We start from the raw sequence: 19,635 nt of genomic DNA on the forward strand, positions 1-19,635 counted from the left end.
AGTTAAAAATGGACGCCATCAACGCCATATTTAACCATAACCATGGAGCTCGACAAGGTTTTAAATGCACGTGGCGAAAAAAGGAACTAACGCTGTCATCATACAAAAACGCCATTTTTCTGGTTCTCCTTTACCCGCAGAGCCCCCGCCCACGTTCATTTATAACCTTGTTGGACCGGCTGTCATCTGTCACTTTCTCCGGTCAAAGATAAGGTGTAAGTTAAAGCTAATTTAGCATTAACTAAAACCATAACTTTAACTTAAACTACGCCTCTGGTGCAATTGTTAAATATCCATTTTCACATAAACAATATGTTCATGTGACTAGTTGGTTTTTTTATGAATTTCTACGCAGCGGAAGCTTACAGACTCTAAGCTGTTCACGTTGTGAAAAATGCCAATACTATTTTTGGTAAATGGTGCTGAAAAATAAAGCATACATAATGTGCTAACCTCAGACCTAAGACCTCAGAAAAAATGTGTCAGCTAAATACTTACTTGTTTCTACAAAGTACAAGCTGCAAGCTTAGCATGACCATGCCATAATTCGATAGCAGTAGGACAACACCCCCCTCCTCTTTTTATCATTTATGTATGTTTATGATATAATATTATGCTTTTGTTTAAATCGACATACCTACTTACTCAATTTGTTACAAAATGTTTTTAAACTTTTTTTTTAACTGAAATAGTGCACTCGAGTCTTGACCTCTGGCAACCCCAGGGAAGAAAGGATAGAGAAGCTTGATAGCTAACAGAAAAACCCCAGGGGGTCGTGATCCACAGGTTAAAAACACTGTTCAAAGCAAAGTACAAGAAACCTTTTTTAACCGTTACTAGATGTCGCTGTGAGCGGGCTACATCGCGCTAGCGGTGTTGCGTCTACAGTAATACTAATAAGTTGTTATTTAAATCGTCACTGAATGAAAAATGGCAGCCGCTACCATAGTGGTAAAATTTTTGAAGGTGACTTTGTTCTGAGGTCATCGAAAGACGTAATGTGTAATCATATTATCTGACAGTGAGAACGGCGCGGTCAATGATAGTAATTAATAATTGTCTTCGATATTTCCACATTTTCTTCTGATTCCACTGGTCAGCATCAAAATCTATTCTATTTCTATCTTCTTATATATAAAAATGGATTTTCAAATGTGTTAGCCGCGCTAAAACTCGAAAACAGCTGAACGGATTGGGCTGATTTTAGTCTTAAAATATTCGTAGAAGTCCAGGGAAGGTTTTAAAGTGACACGAAGTTCACCGGACAGCTAGTAAGAGCAAAAAAAGAGTTTATATAAGTAACACAAAAGACGCAATACAGTGTGCATCCGTTGCAAATCTTTTTAACTCGCCACAAACTCAGGGCTGACAAATGTACAAGTTTAATTCGACGTGAATAACCGTATTGGTACGAACAACTTCTTGAGTGTGACAGCCCTAACGAGCCTGAACGACAACTTGTTTCTTTGCTGAGTAAACACGAAACGTCTGCCAGAACCAAACATACGTACAGTCAGCCAAGAAAAGTGGAAAGTTTTGCTGGAAATATTGCCCGGCTTCTAAACAACATCCTAATTTGAATAGATTTAACTTCGTAGCTCAGAGCTAAATTCTGCTGTTTTGTTTATTTAGATTTATGTTTCACACTTTACTGACTTTTACTCTGTGGAACAAAGGACAATCATTATGATTCTGGCAGCATATAATTTACGCAGTCAGAGTTTTTTTTTTAAATTTTGATTCTTAAAAAATTTAATATCAATTTACGAACAACGGCAAAAACATGCGTGTAGTCCAAGTTTTTTTTCGGTTCGGTATTCAGTCTCCACCAAAACGAAACGAAACAAGACGCTACGCGGCGATAATTACTAAATAGCGATACAAAATTGAAATGTCAAGCGTCACGCTACTTAACTTCCCAAAGGAAGTAATGTTAATTGTATTAATTTTATGCATCGCCATATCGCGCTTCATTTTTTCTCGTATCGGTGTGATCTGACCATTTTTAGCTAGTTTGTAGTTACACGGCATAGTTCGAGATCCGTTTACCCCTCGTCTATTTGAACACTAGATCAGCCAGTGTTTATTGAATCTACAACTTTTACCTATTGCCCTAGGGTTGGTGCATAATAGTGCAAGTGGTCTGTAGTTCGTTATCTCATAGAAAATGTGTCATTTGAATTTACTAATGCAGTAAAATTACGGTATAATAATAGTAGATAGTTTCTGTAACATATTGTAAAAACCGATTACTAGGACGCTTTTATTTCTTAATATTACTACCAAAGTGTTATGTTTTTTAAAGCTACTTATACTAGATTAAAAAATTATGTATTTCGCTTGGACACCAAAATATCGCTTTTCAAAAAAAAATATTGAGGGAAGTTTGAAACATCTTAATATCCAAAACGTTTCGCCATTTTTCAAGTTCTTTTCTTTTGATACGCAGGGTGCGTCTGATAGAAAAATAAGAAAATATTTTTCGAATATTATCATAAATTACAATATCACGCAAGAATCTTTCATTTTGATGCGAATGAAAACATATTATTCCTTGCACCCCAGCTCTTTGTGTAGGGCTATAGAATTATAATAAAAGAAAAAATATTTTTAGAGAAAATTCTTTAATAATAGTTTTGACACCCGAGTATATTCTTGTCCTATTTAGCTCTCCTTTTATAAATGCCAAATGTTTCTCCTCGTAAAGAAAACTGTGTCGCAATATATCTCACTGAAATATTTAAAGTCGGAGACAAAAGTTTTTGCTTAAGTGACAACCCTGCGGGAACGCCGTGCAGCTTTGCCTAGAAGAAAATATAGCTAAAGTTGGTCTTGTAAAAAGAGTTAGTAAGTCTTTGATAAAGTTTGTGCTTTATTATAATAATTTATACTCCATGTTAAAATAACATTTGGCTCTCTAAGTTTTTGAAAAGTGAATGAACTAGTATGAGGGTAGTTTGAAAATTATTTAGACGTTAGTGTAAAATACGTTTATCGTTCAATTGCGGTATTTTACATACGTAAATATGGATAATTAAACATTGCTATACGTACAATATTATACTTAAAAAGATGTAGTTATGTGTAATAGACTATTACATAATTATTATAAAAGAAAGTCGTTTTTTTCCCTCATGTCCCTTTGTTCCCTTTAATCTTTAAAACTACCCAACGGATTTTGATGATTCCTTCAATGTTAGATAACCCATTTATCGAGGAAGGCTATAGGCTATATTTTATCACGCTAAGACTATAACAGGAGCGAAGAAATAGAGGAAAATGTGGAAAAAACGGGGAAAATTCCAATTTGAAAAATTATTTCAGTGTTAGATAGCACATTTATTGAGGAAGGCTTTAGGCTATATATTTTTATCACGCTAAGACTAATAGGAGAATGTGGAATAAAACGGGGGAAATTATTTGAAAGAGCTTATCTCGCGAACTACTGGGACAATTTTATGTTATTTGGCACAGATAAGAATTAGACCACGTGAAGGATCACGTAAAGGAGCTATCGATTTTAATCATTTTTTCAGTGGCTATATATTTTATACCCGTGCGACGCCGGGGCGGGTCGCTAGACTCGCTAGTTAATAATAAACATAATATTTAATTTATCTACCCTTGTGGCGTGTACCAAATTAAGCTTCTTTGCTCCTTCGAAACACTTTAAAAATTTAAGTAATAGCCTTAACACTAATTGTGTTAAGGCTATCACTTAAAATCTTTATTTTTCTTATATTTACGATGACAAATAAAGTATTCGTTTATAAAAAATAAACATACTTACAAATGGAACGAGTAAACAAAATGAAGGAAATTGTCATTTGCCTCCGGTGATTTGGGTAAGTGGGCCTCGCGAAAATGAATCATTATCGGATTCCGGTACTCCTCAAGAAATCATCAAGTACCTTTAGTAATTTGGCCGTGGCCCGTGGTCCGTGGATATTCTATAATGATCCCTATGTTGTCTGGATAAAGATCATGTTAAAGGTAAAATGCATTTTTCCATATCATTAATATCGTAAATGCTAAAGTCTGTAAGTTTAGACTGTTAGTTCTTCAGTCTTCATGTTTAAACCGCTTTTATTTGTTAAAACAGCTACGTAGGGAAATACTTTGGGTTTTGAGAAAGGAATAGCTTTCAATACCCAAAAATGTATATTTTTAAAGCGAAAAGAGTTCGTAGACAGACACTTTTAAGAGAAGCAAAATGTTAGATTTATTTTTAAAACTTGCAATCATGTCAAATATTAACTGCAGATTCGAGAAAATTATTTTTGTCATGTCGCATAATCTGTTCAGTGTCCAACCACTATATCGTCAGACATCGTCTGAATCCAGTGAACGTAAGTTATTTGAAGTTCAGTCTGTGGACAGTTGATAGACGACAATCAATCATTCTACAGATTACTTCTTACAGTTCGCTGAGCTGACTTTTTTTAAATAAACCAATATTCCTTTCAGCTAAGTTCGAATTCATTTTCTTGTGAATTTATCATTTTATGATATTTGCGATAAATTTGGAACAAACACAAACGTTTGGAATTTACTTTTAATATGCTCTATACTATGTATAATGTTTTTTTTTTTTTAATAATGCCATGTTTTTTTTTTAGTTTTTCATGTGGCTATAGTAGGTACCTAACTTACGATCTCCTCTGGTTCTATCTAATTAAAATTCTTAAATCTTTACAAATATAAAACTTTTAACACTCATTAACATACGTATATATTAATGTAGTTATAAAGTAGTTAAAATATAGAACTTATTTAATACGGTTATAAGTGTCTTAAATTTTCTATTCAGTTTCTATTACTTTATTTCCTGGAATGCAGCTAAGATTTTCAGTGCATCCACACAGATATTTAACGTGTAATAACTCCGGAATGAAGAACGACGTAACAAATCGGATGTCCTGGATCTTTTCAACAATTTCTTAAGAACTGACTCGGCGTGGAACCCTGGGATCCATTCACTAAATCCTCAAATATTAGATGGCATTTGCTCTGAAGGTGTCAGACAAAAGCATTGTCTGCGAGCTCTTTGTTAGATTTTTTTAATTTTATTTGCGCGAGAACTAAGGTTTTACGTAATATGCATAACAAAGTTTTCAAATTAAGTACTTATGTTTTGCACAAAACCTCATTTTATTCTATAACTAAAACTGTTAAGATTCTTTTGTTTTAAATTATGAGATTTTTTAATAATGCATTTTGATGTTCTACACTAATATTACAAAATATGCAGACAGAAAGTTTCTGTCTTTTAGATGGTAAACCGATTACGATATGGTTACTTGGAAATTATTCTATGTCATTTCCTAACTATCTAATATACATACATATAGGTAAAAATAAGTCGGGTTTTCCTTTCTGACGCTATAACTCCAGAACGCATGAACCGATTTCCACGGTTGTGCATTCGTTGGAAAGGAAAATTTCAGAAAAAACTTCAAGAGAAAAGCAGGAGAACAGGGAAAATCATTTTATGGCAAAACAACGTTTGCCGGGACAGCTAGTCGTATTATGTTATTTTTATCGTGGAAAAATGCAAGATATTTCAGCGTTACCTACCCAAAATCTTAATTCGCGTTATATTGTGATGGACCCACAATAATTATTAGCGCCACATTCCTGCATCGCACTATCGATGTTTTCTAAGCGCGTCGATATACGACAGTTGAAATGCGTCACGGTGGGCTCCGGCCTGACCGAGCTCGCTCGGTCGGAAGATCTTCTTTTGGGGTCGCCATGACTATATCTCACAATATAATCTGAGACATACCTATACAGTAGTAAGTCGGTCTGTCTTTGGAAATACTAATAATTTAAATCAAAACACGAGAAACATAAAAAATTTAACACATTGAAAAATAGTTATTTCATATTATTATGTACGCTCAGAATAAAAGCAGGATAACGATATTTTTATTTTGGAATCTTTTCGAGTGGAATAATTTCCGAGTTGCTAATTGGCTGGAGGAGTGATCTCTGCCGCAGAGTTAATGGCGACCAATCTCATGCAACTTTCATGGTAATGTATGCGGATTTGTTATTTTTAATTAACTCTGTTTAGCATTATATTCATATTTATTATCCTGGATATCTAATTTCCATTTGTTATTTATGATGGAAACATCAAACAATAATTGTTATGCTTCTATGTTAATATCATAAAGAGGTAGTTAATAAAGTTAGTAAAGCCCGCCCCCCTGCCCCCCCCCCCCCTCGGTACGCCCATGATTACGCCAATAGTCACTTTTAGGGCCCCCGCTACCATAATGTGTGCAATGCACAGGGGCGCCATCCTCTAGGGGCGCCAAATTGCCATCTTTAGGAGCGCCAAAACCAAGGTCCCCAAAAATTTGCCTAAAGAGGCGCCAAAATCCTTTTTTGCACTCAGGCGCCAGTAGCCCTTACGGGGGCCCTGGTCACTTTTAATTAGGAGGCACTTTTGACACACAACATTTCTATGAATTTCCATGCCTTGTTATGCCAAGTCCATCCGTGTGTTAACAGTTCTAACTTAAGCAGTACAGCTAACTCTGTTCTTTCTCCAGGTGGTTTCGCGAACACCACGAGCAGCTGACACCTATAGAACAGACGGCGTTGTGGCCGCGGGCGACCCTGGTGGGGGGTCTGCTCACCGTGGCCAGGGTGTCACGAGAGGACGCCGGCCGCTTCGTGTGCTGGCTCAACAACACCGCCGGCGGGGAGTCCGCACACTTCACTTTACTGGTCACCGGTAAGTACAGGCGATGCTTCTTTGCTGAAGGTTCAGTATGCTCTGTTAGTGATATTGCCACAGCTTATGCGACGCCATAATAAAATTATTATGAAAATATATTGAAGTGGGCGGAGCTAACGCACTGCGTATTGAGTATTGACATCCCCTGAAATCAGGTGAGCGTGACGTCAGGTGGCGTGATTCCTATGCTGCGTTTACAATTTACATGCAAGTTGCAACTTGCCTCGCAACTTGCACGACGACTCGCCACAAGGCATACTGTAATTGTAATTATTGTAGTTAAGTTAAGAGGATACACCAGGGGCTAGAGAAATGAAAAAAAAGTACGTGTAATATCTATAGCTGTCTCCCTTACCTCAAGCCTATACCGCACAGCCCCGGATCTAAGGGGGGGGAGCAAGCCGGGGCCTATGCCCCGGGCGGCAAATTCAGGGGGCGGCCAAATTCACACTTTACGGACCAATGGACAACTCATCATTTATTTAACTTTGTCCACGGAATAAATAATAGCACAAGTACAGCAATTTCATGGCCATAATATCAACTTGACCGATACCCTGAGCGCGGAGTGAGACGTGCTGCACGAACAATTTATTATCCGCGAAGCGCGTAGGCATAGTTCAAAATACGCGCCCGGCTCCCGCTCGCTTTTAAACCCGGGTAGGGTTTAAAAGCGAGCGGGAGCCGGGCGCGTATGTTAAATATATATCCTACATATTGATAGCTGAAATTATATGGATGATAAAGGTAAAAATAAACACAAGTAGGTAGGCGGGGCGGCATTTTTCAGTTTTCGCCTCGCCTAAAAAAATTGAAGATCCGGGGCTGATACCACAGAACGCGATAGAGACAACTGCAGAAAATCTAGAAAATCAACGATTCGTTGTCCCCTGATTCCTTCTCCAAAACTTAACCGATCTAAGTACTTTTTTCATTAAAGATTAAAAAAAGGCTTGAGCTGTGTTTGTGTGTGTTCCTATGTTTTGCTTTTTTTTTGTATATTCTAGCCAAATCTGTTTTCTGGACGTTTGAACACAGCGGAAAATCTGGCCATTTTTTAGGTTTTTGAACGTTCATATCTTATTTAATAATTAAATTATGAAAAAAAAGAAAACATAGGGACATTGTATTACTGGCCGTAGATATTTAGGAAAAAAATTATAACTCTACTAGCATTATCCAGGGAGGAAACAGGGGACAACGTTTGTATGGAAAAAAGGGCGGTGTGGACTCCTCTTAAGTAATATTGGTAGTCCATGTCATATTGTAACGTTTTATAAATCAAACCATACCAAACCAAACCGTCGAAAAAGCTTTCTAATATTTAACCTCAACGGGCTATTTAACAGATAGGAGTTGAGGGGGAGAAATGAGTTAAATGAAATACAATTACAGGCACTCATGAAAGTGTTGAGAGGTGTCGTCGTCTTTAATTTCCCAAGAGCGACAATGATTGTGCATACTGTTTTTTTTTTTCTCAATTAGAATCTTGATTATCCATCATGCTTAAACGTGCATAGTAGTCGTATCGGACAAAACTTGTCTATCACTATTAAATTTTCTACTTGTTCTAGTTATATTCTAATACAATTTTAATAATTAAAACCAACAACAACATAACATAACATTAAATCAACCGCAGAGATTAGAATTTCCACCCCTTTAGTTTATTTCACCGAGAAATAACTCTACAGACTAATTATGCAGCGCGCTCTGTAGTTCTAAATTAATTTATACTCTAGCATTAATATCGCTGGGAAACGGGAGTAATTATAATCTTCCATTACAGAGCCAATCTCCGTCCGCATAAAACCAGAAGTATTACGAACGAAGTGCAACTTGAGCGCCAATTTCGAGTGCAAAGTTTCCGGTCATCCTATAGAGGTGGTGTACTGGATCCATAACGGGAAGGTTGTGAAGAGCAACCAGAAGGTCAGGGTATCTGAGGACGGGTTGCGGTTACATATCAGGAGCTCGCAGCAGACGGATGAGGGGGTGTATCAGTGCTTCGCGAGCAACACCAGGGATCAGGCGTATGGCATAGCAGAATTTGTTATTGATGGTTAGTAGTAATTGCGTCTCCTCCTTTTCCAAGATAATAGAATTACACAATAGGACGTGATATGTGGAAATCTTACCAACTCACACTTTATATGTGTAGCGGATTTTTCTGCGCAAGTTTTGTATGAAGATTTCTCCAAAGGAGTTGAACAGACATTTCTATTACTGAACTCCAAGTTTTTAATTGACAATATTAGCACGCTGCTAGACAAAAAAAATTATGTCTGAAAGACAAATACCCCTTTCAAGATCATTATAAATCTTACTTCTACGTCACAAGTGAGTAATGACCCTTCTAGCTGTTGCATCAAGCTTATTGGTGCTTCTATCCGACAAGGTTTTAAATGAACGTGGTGAGAATAGGAACTAACGCTTCTATCATATAAAAACGTCATTTTAGACAGTTCTCCTTAACCAGCAGCGCCCCGTCCACATTCATTTAAAGCCTTGGAGCACTACACCTGGGTTACATTAAAATATTAATTATATTTTATTAATACAGTGGCAGAGAACAAGTCGACATCGGCGAACAGGTCGCGTCGGACGCCGAACGCGCGCAGCGCTCACACACACGACGTTGACTGGAACTTCACCGGTACTAGAGGTCAGTAGATATTTACTAGCTTTTTACAATAGCTCTGAAAATATATAAAATACTATATTTTCATCGTAGCACTGAAGGATACAGTATTACATAGAAACCATGCTTATTCGTTTTAAGTATACAGTAGTTTAAGTATACATTTCATAAAATCTGTTGAGTAGTTATTACGTCATAGAGTAACAAAAATGTATCTAAATACATCTTAAAGATAATACTTACACTGATGTAAAAAGTTTATGGCTTGAACTAACCCACGGAATTCATTGTCTACAAGATATTGAGCACAACAGATCGATCCAGATCCCAAACTTTACAGCAAGACTGTGGCTTACTTCAAAGATCACCCCAAAAAAATCAGTGATATCATTGAGAATTTGAACATTAAGTGAGAAAACCACTGCAAAATTATACGTAACCTTTACGAAGTTCTAACAATGAAATAATCGAATTTCGACTCAACAGTACCTACGAATATATTTCGTGACGTAAAAGCTTTGCGAGAGTTTTTGTGACGTTTGAACCTTTCGGGGAATACCCGAGCGATTCCAATCCCGCATTGTTGACGCGCCGTCAGCTGGATATTTACATATAGGTGGAGATATATAAGCTACGAGCATCATACATTTTCCCGAGAAAGAGGAAAGAAAAGTAGAAAAGATGTATGTGTGTTACCTTTTGTATGTATTTGACGTCCAAAAAAGGATGTTTTGTAGTAGAAGAAAAACGGTAGTTTTATCTGCTGTTATAGGTACCTAATTTTTTACCATACTTATTATCTCTCGTTTCGTTAAAATCTGTTTTCAAAAAATCTACTCTTTAAATCGAATCGAAATTGAAAGCATGGGTTCCTAAACACAAAACGAGTTAATTCTTATTTCTATGAACAGTTTTTAATATATCTGTAAATCTAAAAACAAAACTGAAAAAGATATTTTAATCATTATTTATAACAGGAGTACCTTGACACATAATATTATAGTGATTTCGATTTAGTTACAAGTATTCTAAGCATTCGCTACCAAGTAAGATTTTGCCACGGGTATACCATGGTTCCGAAAGTGCTTAGAGAACTTCAGACTCTTTGGTTTCATTGTTGTTTTAAGAACTGAAAGCATAATAATATGCTACTATGTAAATTTTATTCAATGTAATTCCAATTTAAGTACTTACAGTTAATAGATATGATAGTTTCATACCTAAATCATATCTATCTACAACTGACACTTATGTATTTACCATTACATAAATAACTATATATTTGGGACTGGTACCGACTTCAAAGCAGTGAAGACTATAATATGTACAGAAATAGTTGGGATTTTGACGAATTCTGGAAAAGGCACTATTAGAGAAAGAATTATTTAATACTTTTTAGTTAATATTCTTATTGTTTTTACCATGGAAGTCGGTTATAATTTTTTGTTAAAAAATAATAATTCATTTCTTCACTTTTTTGACAGACTTAGGGCCTGTTTCACCACTTCCTGATAAGGCTATCCACCAATTAACTAGACAGATCAAGTATAGAGAATCTGTCAAAAAAGTTGTGAATAGCCTATTATGCACTTTATCAGAAAGTGATGAAACAGGCCTTAATAGTAACGCATTAGTACGGCGCGCGCCGGCCGATATGGCATACTACGTCAAACTTATTTTCGAGATTTCTTCTGAGTCGGCCTACTCGTTAGTTGTGTTTACTCTGCTTATAACTTTAACATACATCTCTATTTTGACAAAAGCTCCATACCTCTTCTGTCAAACTCTTCATTAAATTGAACTTAATCAGTATCTAATTATAAACCGTCTGTGTTGAATACACTATGCACACGCCGTCCTCGTTACAAACACGTTGCATTAGCTCTGTCGCCATTTTGTATTTCCACAATTAAGTTTTTAACTCAATAATAATTAGGCTCTCGGCGCGCCGCGTCTCAAGTGCCGCCTCTACATTGTGACGTCTATTTACTCTATGGTTATTTCAGTTTGTATGAAGGCTGTATTTATTTTTGTGTTTTTGTTGAGTTGTGCTGGTATATTTTAAGTGATTATTTTGGAGAACCAGTTAAAAAAAACCTTATTGAATACCTACTACATCATAAAAGAAGTGCTGGTCTAACATTTTTAATTCTTAGCTTTAAGGGTTTAAACTGTGTGATCTATCAATCAGCTTTACTGGTTAATTAAACTATGTAAGTAGTTAGTAGTAGGCAATAAATATTCTCAAACCATTCACGTGACGATTACGCAGCAGTCAAATATTATTGCTCACTTCGCTGTCCTCAACATCTTTTAATTTATTCGTCCAGTGATTACTCAAGTACTTAACATAAATACTATTCTTTACGAACTGCAGTCCACATTCAACTGAGTCAAAGCTAAACGAATCAGCAATTTAGAGTATATTATTCGATTTGAATTTTCCTTTAGCTGTAGAATAAGGCTTTGAAAAATCCATACTGTTTTATTTTTGCCTCGTTTGTTCCTGTTATTCATGAAGTATTTAACATTTTTATTCTGCTCTAAGCACTACGGGATAAATGCATATTTATTGTGTTTCAAGACTTTGAAAAATAAATCCACTCTTAAATATTGGGGGGGGGGGGGGGGGGGGTGTCCCCCTAACGTAAAAAAGCGGCCAAGTGCGAGTTGGAATCGCCCATGAAGGGTTCCGCAGCAGCAAATAGGCAACATGTTTAGGAAATCAAAAAATTTTTATACATGTACCGCACCGATTTTAATCGGCGAGGTACATATATTATAGTCGAAATTGGACAAGTAAGATGGATAGTAATGGGGGGTCCGGACCCCCAGGAGGGGGGTATATAAGGGGGGTGCCCTTATATACGCCCATGCCAAAGGGTAATCCGCCTGCTAGTTTCAAAAAATAAAACAACCTCCAAAGTTATTATTTAAATTACTGAAGTCCCATCTCATCTTGTTCCAAGTTTCAGAGACAAGACCATCTTTACCAATTTATCACAAGACAAGACCATCTTAACCATTTTATCTTTACAAGACCATCTTTAATGAAAAGCTACAGTGCAGATCTCTGATAGGCTCTTTGTATGAATACTTCATCATCGCAAAACCCTGCACAAGAAAAGGATACGTCTAGATTACTGTGAGAGTTCCGTGATTTGAGTAGTTGTGCAATATACCGCTAAAGAAGTTTGTAAAGCTTACTAAAATGGTTATAACTGATTTCTGTGCCAGCCCTACTTCAATGTTTTTCGTCAGAAAACAATAGAATACAGAAAAGTGGGACGAATCGTCGGATGAAAGATTTATAAACATTCAATCCTAGTCCTTCATCCCATTGGAACGATTTATGGGATGAAAGTATAAAATAATAAAATAAAATATCTTTTTATTCAAAATGGGTATCATGATACACTTTTTGAAAGTCGAACGAAGAAACGTTGCCTACCACCGGTTCGGGAACTACCCCGCTACTACAAAGACTTAACTACTCCGTAATGAGTATTGTGTGTAGCTGCCTTATAAATGATCGTAAGATTAAACATCTTTGACCAACTAAATGTGGTTATCATTCTCTGTCAAATAAGTTTTTAACGTAGGACAGTAAGTTTATATTTTATATTGTCCTGTCGCTACCTAAATATTTAATATCATCCACAAAATGCTTAGTGAAATTGCGAGTTTCTGTAACAACAATAATTGTTGTTCTACATACTATTGTACATACCTGTGTTATTTTAAGAAGTCCAATTCACGTAACTTTGTAATTTCGTTTCGGTCCACGCTCTGTCTAGCTCTTTAATTAGCTTAAAAGTTAAATATCAATGATACAATCACTGATACCACAATACACAGAACGAACCTTTCGATTTCTAATAAACTGTTCAGTGACAACACTGTTCTGCTTAATAAATAATAATTTGGATGGGAACAAAGTTTATATTAAGGATTTTGCATCCTCACGATGTTTTCCTTCACCGTACGAGCCTCCGCATAATGTATTTGGGATCTGAAAAAGTCTTGGTTCCCGCCAGTCGCCAGCAACTGGCGTCAAACCTGCACTCTCTTGAGCTTGAGTGTGAGAGGTTTACCCTGAAATTGTAATATAGAATGTAATAAATTGATAAATAATGTAATAAAGAAGGTTTTAATAACTTGCATAGTGTCGTACGTGTCAGGACTCCAGTACCTAATATTCTACATCCCTGCTCTCCGCTCGGATTAAGTTCAGTATAACATTTTACCTCGACCCCAATAGGTATCGAACCGATTAAGCGTGTTGTCCAACTTTTTATCCGGCCGCATTTCCTTCATCATAAAATATTTAAAAGTCCATTTTTTAAGCGCGGATCCGCTGCAAGCTATTAGACTCAGCTCTTCAGCTCAAACAAAGAGCGCCAGTGACGGAGCGAGGTACCGTCGCGTTTTAATATAAACGTGATCCTCAGAATTTGCCAATTAAGATCGTATCTGGCGGTGATAAGGTGTGTTTTGGTATGCGCGACGGCGGGTCTATGTCGTTTCATCCCTTGCAACTCGTCCCCCGCTATTTGGTGTCGCCGCACTCGAGGGCGAGTCGGCGCACTGCACACACTATCGGGACATAGAAAACTATATTACTGTCAACATCATTTGCATTTTAATTTCGCAATCATGATATTAGTTTGCTAGCTTTTTATGAGGTATGTGTCTCGTGGTAAAGTTGGCGTAATTACGCTTCAGCCGGAATTTACTTTTTTATATCTGGCAAAATTAGTATTCCTTATTCGTCATTATCTATACGTTTTGACAAAGGTTTTATTTATAGGTGACCTACCAGACTAGACGTCAGGGATGTGATCAAAGAATTGAGCTATTTTAGGATTCTATTCCCAAAAGATAAAAATGTTATGTTCACGCTGAGACTGTCTACTAATGAGTATTTTATTAACATTAACAGCTAGACAGTACTTTTTAATTTAAAAAAAAAAACGGACTGTTTTTTTTTAACGTACCAGGCAACATAAGCGCATACAATACTTGAAGTTTTTTTATTTCCACTCGTAGTACTAAGTACCCCAAACAGCATCCGCTATAATTGAGTAGGGTTATCGAACAACGCGACAGTGGGCCCATAAATTATGCACGGGGCCTTTTATATACAAAACTCATTAACCCTGGCGGTCGAGTGCAAAATCTACCCCTTTTAGGGCTCTGTGGTTTAGGGTACCTTAGTATTCAGCCGATTCCCAGATGCCAGATGGTAAGCGTTTACCGCTACTCATAAATACAGCTACAAATGGTAGTTATAAAGTAGGTAACTAATCATGATTCCTTAAATGTGATAAATTGATAATGTTATAACTCACAAAAAATAAAAATGTACTATTCAAGAAATTGATTCCTAGGCAGTTGATGGACCTACGGTTTTGTCAATTTTTTTTATTTATTAAATAAGGGGGCAAACGAGCAAACGGATCACCTGATGGTAAGCAACTACCGTCGCCCATGGACACTCGCAACATCAGAAGAGCTGCAGGTGCGTTGCCGGCCTTTTAAGAGGGTATACGCTCTTTTCTTAAAGGTTTGCAGGTCGTATCGGTCCGGAAATACTGCTGGTGACAGTTCATTCCAAAGTTTTACAGTGCGCGGCAGAAAGTTACGCGAAAAACGCACTGTGGAAAACTGCCACTTATCAAGGTGATGAGGATGGTATGTTTTTCGCGTGGGACGATAGCGAAAAGTTGCAGGTGGTATGATTCCGAACAATTCCTCAGAGCACTCCCCGTGATACAACCGATAGAGGATGCAGAGTGAAGCAACATCTCGGCGTAATTCCAGGGGGTCCAAGCTGTTTGAAAAACTATTCAATACAAGTCGCAAACTGACGGCTAGGTTTGACGTAACGCGATCAAAATATGTAGGTCCACCATCTTCCTAGGAATCAATTTCGTCGATGGCACATACTATGAACTTACTTTGTGGCGTAGTACGTTTTAAAGTTTTTACGTACGAGGTATCTTAAAAATGTATCAAACCACCTTACAAAAAAATTTACAATGTTAACTCGTCCCATTAGGACACGATCTTGTAGTGCGAATCACCAATACACTCATATTTTTTTCTACTATTAACTAGAAAGTTGTAGATGGGGTAAAATACACCCCTCGAGTAAATAAACACTATACAGCTACTATAGGGTTTGTATATGCAGCTGTTTGTGTATAGAGGTAGTGTTTGTATGTTAACGAGAGTACGGTACCCTGCACAGCGTCACGCCTGGCTTCAAGAACTTGACCTGTTTTTACAGAACGTTCAGAGATATTTTACCCCCGACAGGATCTTACGCCGACGTCATAAGGCTCGTTTTCATAGAACATCAGAGGTGAAATCTGTATGGATATAGGTTCACCGTATATTGTACTACTGCGTTATGTTGTTTGTACCTATTGCCTCTACGGTGTACACTAGTAAAAGGAAAATGCTATGATATATAATTATTATTACATATCGATGACAAACTTTGAATTGGAAAAAGTGAAATACTTTTCAATATTAGAAATACAGAAGGCTAAAGCCACAGCTTACTTTCTTATAATGTCTTGAATACATTTCGTCTTTTTCTTGCTCAATTTAAATTAGGCACATATTTCCGTGTTCGGGAAAATCCTGTCCGAGAATTGGCGAGAACACATTTTTTTCTTGCATTAAAATTCTGGCGCAGCAATGGAGGGTTATTTTTTTCTTTTTCTCCGGGAAAATAAAATCGTCGCCCGCATATTTGACATTCCATTTCTTGGCGGCTTCGCGAGGTATTTAGGTGTCATCCACTTTAATATTAAAGTATTTTATTTAGGAGTATAATACACACCCAAATGAGTTTTTCGAGGAAAAGATTTATCAAGTTTATGATTAATAGAACTTGAAGTACATATATTAAATACGGAAGAATAAAAAGTATCTAAGAATATATCATGAGAATTTTAAGTACCTTCTTATAATTAATTTTAATAGTTTTTTTAATATTTTTTTAATCATTGCCTAGATTCCTTTTAAACTTCGAAATAATATTCTCAAATATGAAATATGTTTTTTTTTTTCTTTTCTTCTTTTTTATGAAATAAGGGGACAAACGGGTCACCTGATGGAAAGCAACTTCCGTCGCCCATGGACACTCGCAGCATCAGAAGAGCTGCAGGTGCGTTGCCGGCCTTTTCTGATGTTGGTTTGATATTTTATTAGAACATCGTTTTGTAATTTTAATAAAACCATATCGAAATCCTAAGACTATTTAGTAGGATCAGCCTACTAGACTTTTAACTATAACTATTTTAGCGCAAAATCCTTACTGTTATTATAAATGCGAAAGTCTGTCCCGAGTCTATATTATGTCTGTCATTTCTTCACGCTTAAATCACTGAACCGATTTTTATGTAGTTTTGCATGGAAATAGATTAAGTCCCGGGATAGGGCATATAGTACGGGAGCCCTAGAACATTTTTTTTACTACTATCAAGCTAGTTTTTTGTGAGTAGCTTCATTTTGATAAGACGAACAACATTTTTATCTGCGAAAAATCTTGAAAGTGCTAACAGAAATAGAAAGGATTTCATACTTTGACTTGATTGTCCTAAAATATGGATTGTTCTATTTGTGTCCTGCAAATAGAACAATCCATATTGTAACTCTTAAATTATATTACTATTAACCTATCAATATAAAAATCAGCTTATTAGGGTTCCGTTTTAGGGTTCAGTAGTCAAGTAAGTTTTGTTGATTACAGAACGCTATTACGGAATCCTAACGAGCTGATTTATTGTATATTGATAGATTAAGAGTCATATAATTTAAGAGTAACATTATCCTATCCATATTTTAGGACCATCAATTCAAAGTATGAAATCCTTTCTATCCACACCACTTTCGAGATTTTTCACAAATAAAAATGTTGTTAGTCTTATCAAAATGAAGCTACTCACAAAAAAATAGCTTGATAGTAATCAAAAAATGTTCTAGGGCTCCCGTACTAATAGGGTACTTTTTTATTCGTAGTTTTTATCTCAAAAAGATGCACGGCTCCCGCGCGGTAAACAGAGTTCTTGAGAGGGCGTATTTAGTAAAAATATAAAACCTCTTTCATCACAAAACCGTTAAAAAGGATCTCGTTTCTAATCTTTTCTCATAATAGAAGGCCTCGGAACCTTCCTGTATTTGGACAAGATCACCTACATCGAGGATCGTGACAAAATGCGGTCGACGGGGATTCCCCTCCCATCTACATAATACCCCTAACTGCTCCAGCTTAGGCCAGTGCAAATTAAATCGCAATGGACATCTATTTCTGCGGATTTCTGTGGATCTTTGTGAATCGTGCTGTGCGTTGTGCATTGCTGTTTATTTTGGATATTATCTTTCGTGGGTAGTTTCAATAAAAATATACAAATTGAGTGGATAAGAGTTTGTAGTGTTCATTGATATTTATATAATAATTAGAGGTATCTTTGATTATTGTTACTCTTTTGAAACGCTAACTCATTAAAACAAATACAACTGGTAGTTTTGTTGTTTAAATGATTGTTGATTTATTTACGAAGTATCCGTGAAATTGACCCATAAGCAGACTGTGACTCTATCTAATTTGTCGGGTTATGTTAAGTTTAGGCGATCACGACTAAGAGATACACGTGTATCTGTCAATAATATTATTTAGAGGTAGTTCTTCATAAAATTATTAACAATTTTACTTTGCTAATATACTTCATTGTTCCAGAAACCAAACCCGAGCTGGTGTATTGGTTCTCGGAGCAGACACTACAGCCTGGGCCGAGTGTGTCACTGAAGTGTGTCGCGATGGGACACCCCCCGCCGCAGTTCACGTGGCTACTAGACGGGTTCCCGATACCTACTAACTCACGGTAATATTGTGGCAAATAACTATTTATGCAGCTATCAATTTTTTTCTGGCCTAAAGGCAGGTCGTAGCACTGACGTCACTGCGACCCTTGAGGATTTATCACGTATTCTGTTAAGGTTGAGCTTGCAGTGCCCAGTTAGGCATCTTTATGTACCTATGACAGCCATGCCACACGAGGCGGTGCGGTACCGCACCGGAGGTAATCTCGCTGGACTACCGGCCACACGGTGACTGCGGCGCCGCAACATTTTGCAGTACTGTAGCAGCGACGAACCCGAGCTCCACCAATACATACACCTCTGCCCGCCTCGTCTCGATTCCGGTGTGCGTGCGGTGCAGCGCCGGAGCGCACCGGACGGCGCCGTGTGCCATACCATCCATTTTTATAATATGTAGGAGATACCGGTCAGGCGCCGCACCGCATCGTGTGGCATGGCTCTTATACTCATGGCAAAGAGCTTACTCATACTAATGACAGTGACGTAACTCATATTGATACTCATTACTGAGTTTAGATTTGGTCAGTATAGTTTACGTACTTTATATTTTGTTGATAAAGTGCTCAACAAATAAATGCTTGATAAAATAATCTTGATTCCACTAAACCTTACTTAGAGCACAGAATAGATAATAGTACAAGTACTCAGAGTTGAAAACTCCTTAGTGCGTATGTAAATAATTCAATGGTGAAAAGATATAAAAAAGTTGCTAATAAGTATGAATGGAGCTGAGAGACACTTGAAAGGTCAGGACCTCACATTTCCTTTCATAACTAACTAGACGACGCCCGCAACTCCGTTGCGCCAAAACTCGTTTATCGCGCGGGAACCGTACATTTTTCAGGGACAGACACTTTCCTATGTCCTTTCTCGGGACTCAAAGTATCTCTATGCTAAATTTCAGCAAAATCGGTTTAGAGGTTCGAGCGTGAAGATGTAACAGACAGACAGACAGACACACTTTCGCATTTATAATATTAGTATGGATATGGATATAAATACTATTTTACTAATTGCTGTCGTAGTTTGTTCGTTGAATCTCTAGCTACATGCTTAACTGAACAGTTTCATCTCAAAACAGTGGGGTAACATTTGATATTTGGTATTCGATAACATAGAACTCATGCTTACCCCACTGACTTTAAATTACGAACAAAGATGTACATTGTACAGATAGGAATTATAGGAAATAGGATTTCAATATTGTTGTAAGTCGTCGTCGAAATAAGGGGGCAAACGAGCAAACGGGTAACCTGATGGACAGCAACTTCCGTCACCCATGGACACTCGCAGCATCAGAAGAGCTGCAGGTGCCGATTTTCTGTGAGCCCGTAGTATTTCTCCGGTC

At 37.1% G+C, this 19,635-nt stretch overlaps 1 protein-coding gene across 3 annotated transcripts in view; it reads left to right on the forward strand.

The window, feature by feature from the left end:
- LOC121737026 (Down syndrome cell adhesion molecule-like protein Dscam2) overlaps positions 1 to 19,635 on the forward strand; it is a 232,974-nt gene that overhangs the window by 166,945 nt on the left and 46,394 nt on the right. For all 3 annotated transcript variants that reach the window (XM_042128548.1, XM_042128546.1, XM_042128547.1), the window contains exons 8-11: positions 6,564 to 6,748; positions 8,541 to 8,813; positions 9,315 to 9,416; positions 18,145 to 18,289. In XM_042128548.1, the coding sequence (XP_041984482.1) occupies positions 6,564 to 6,748; positions 8,541 to 8,813; positions 9,315 to 9,416; positions 18,145 to 18,289 (705 nt within the window). The remainder of the gene's footprint in view (positions 1 to 6,563; positions 6,749 to 8,540; positions 8,814 to 9,314; positions 9,417 to 18,144; positions 18,290 to 19,635) is intronic.

Source organism: Aricia agestis, chromosome 20, assembly GCF_905147365.1.
Source record: "Aricia agestis chromosome 20, ilAriAges1.1, whole genome shotgun sequence".
NCBI lineage: Eukaryota > Metazoa > Arthropoda > Insecta > Lepidoptera > Lycaenidae > Aricia > Aricia agestis.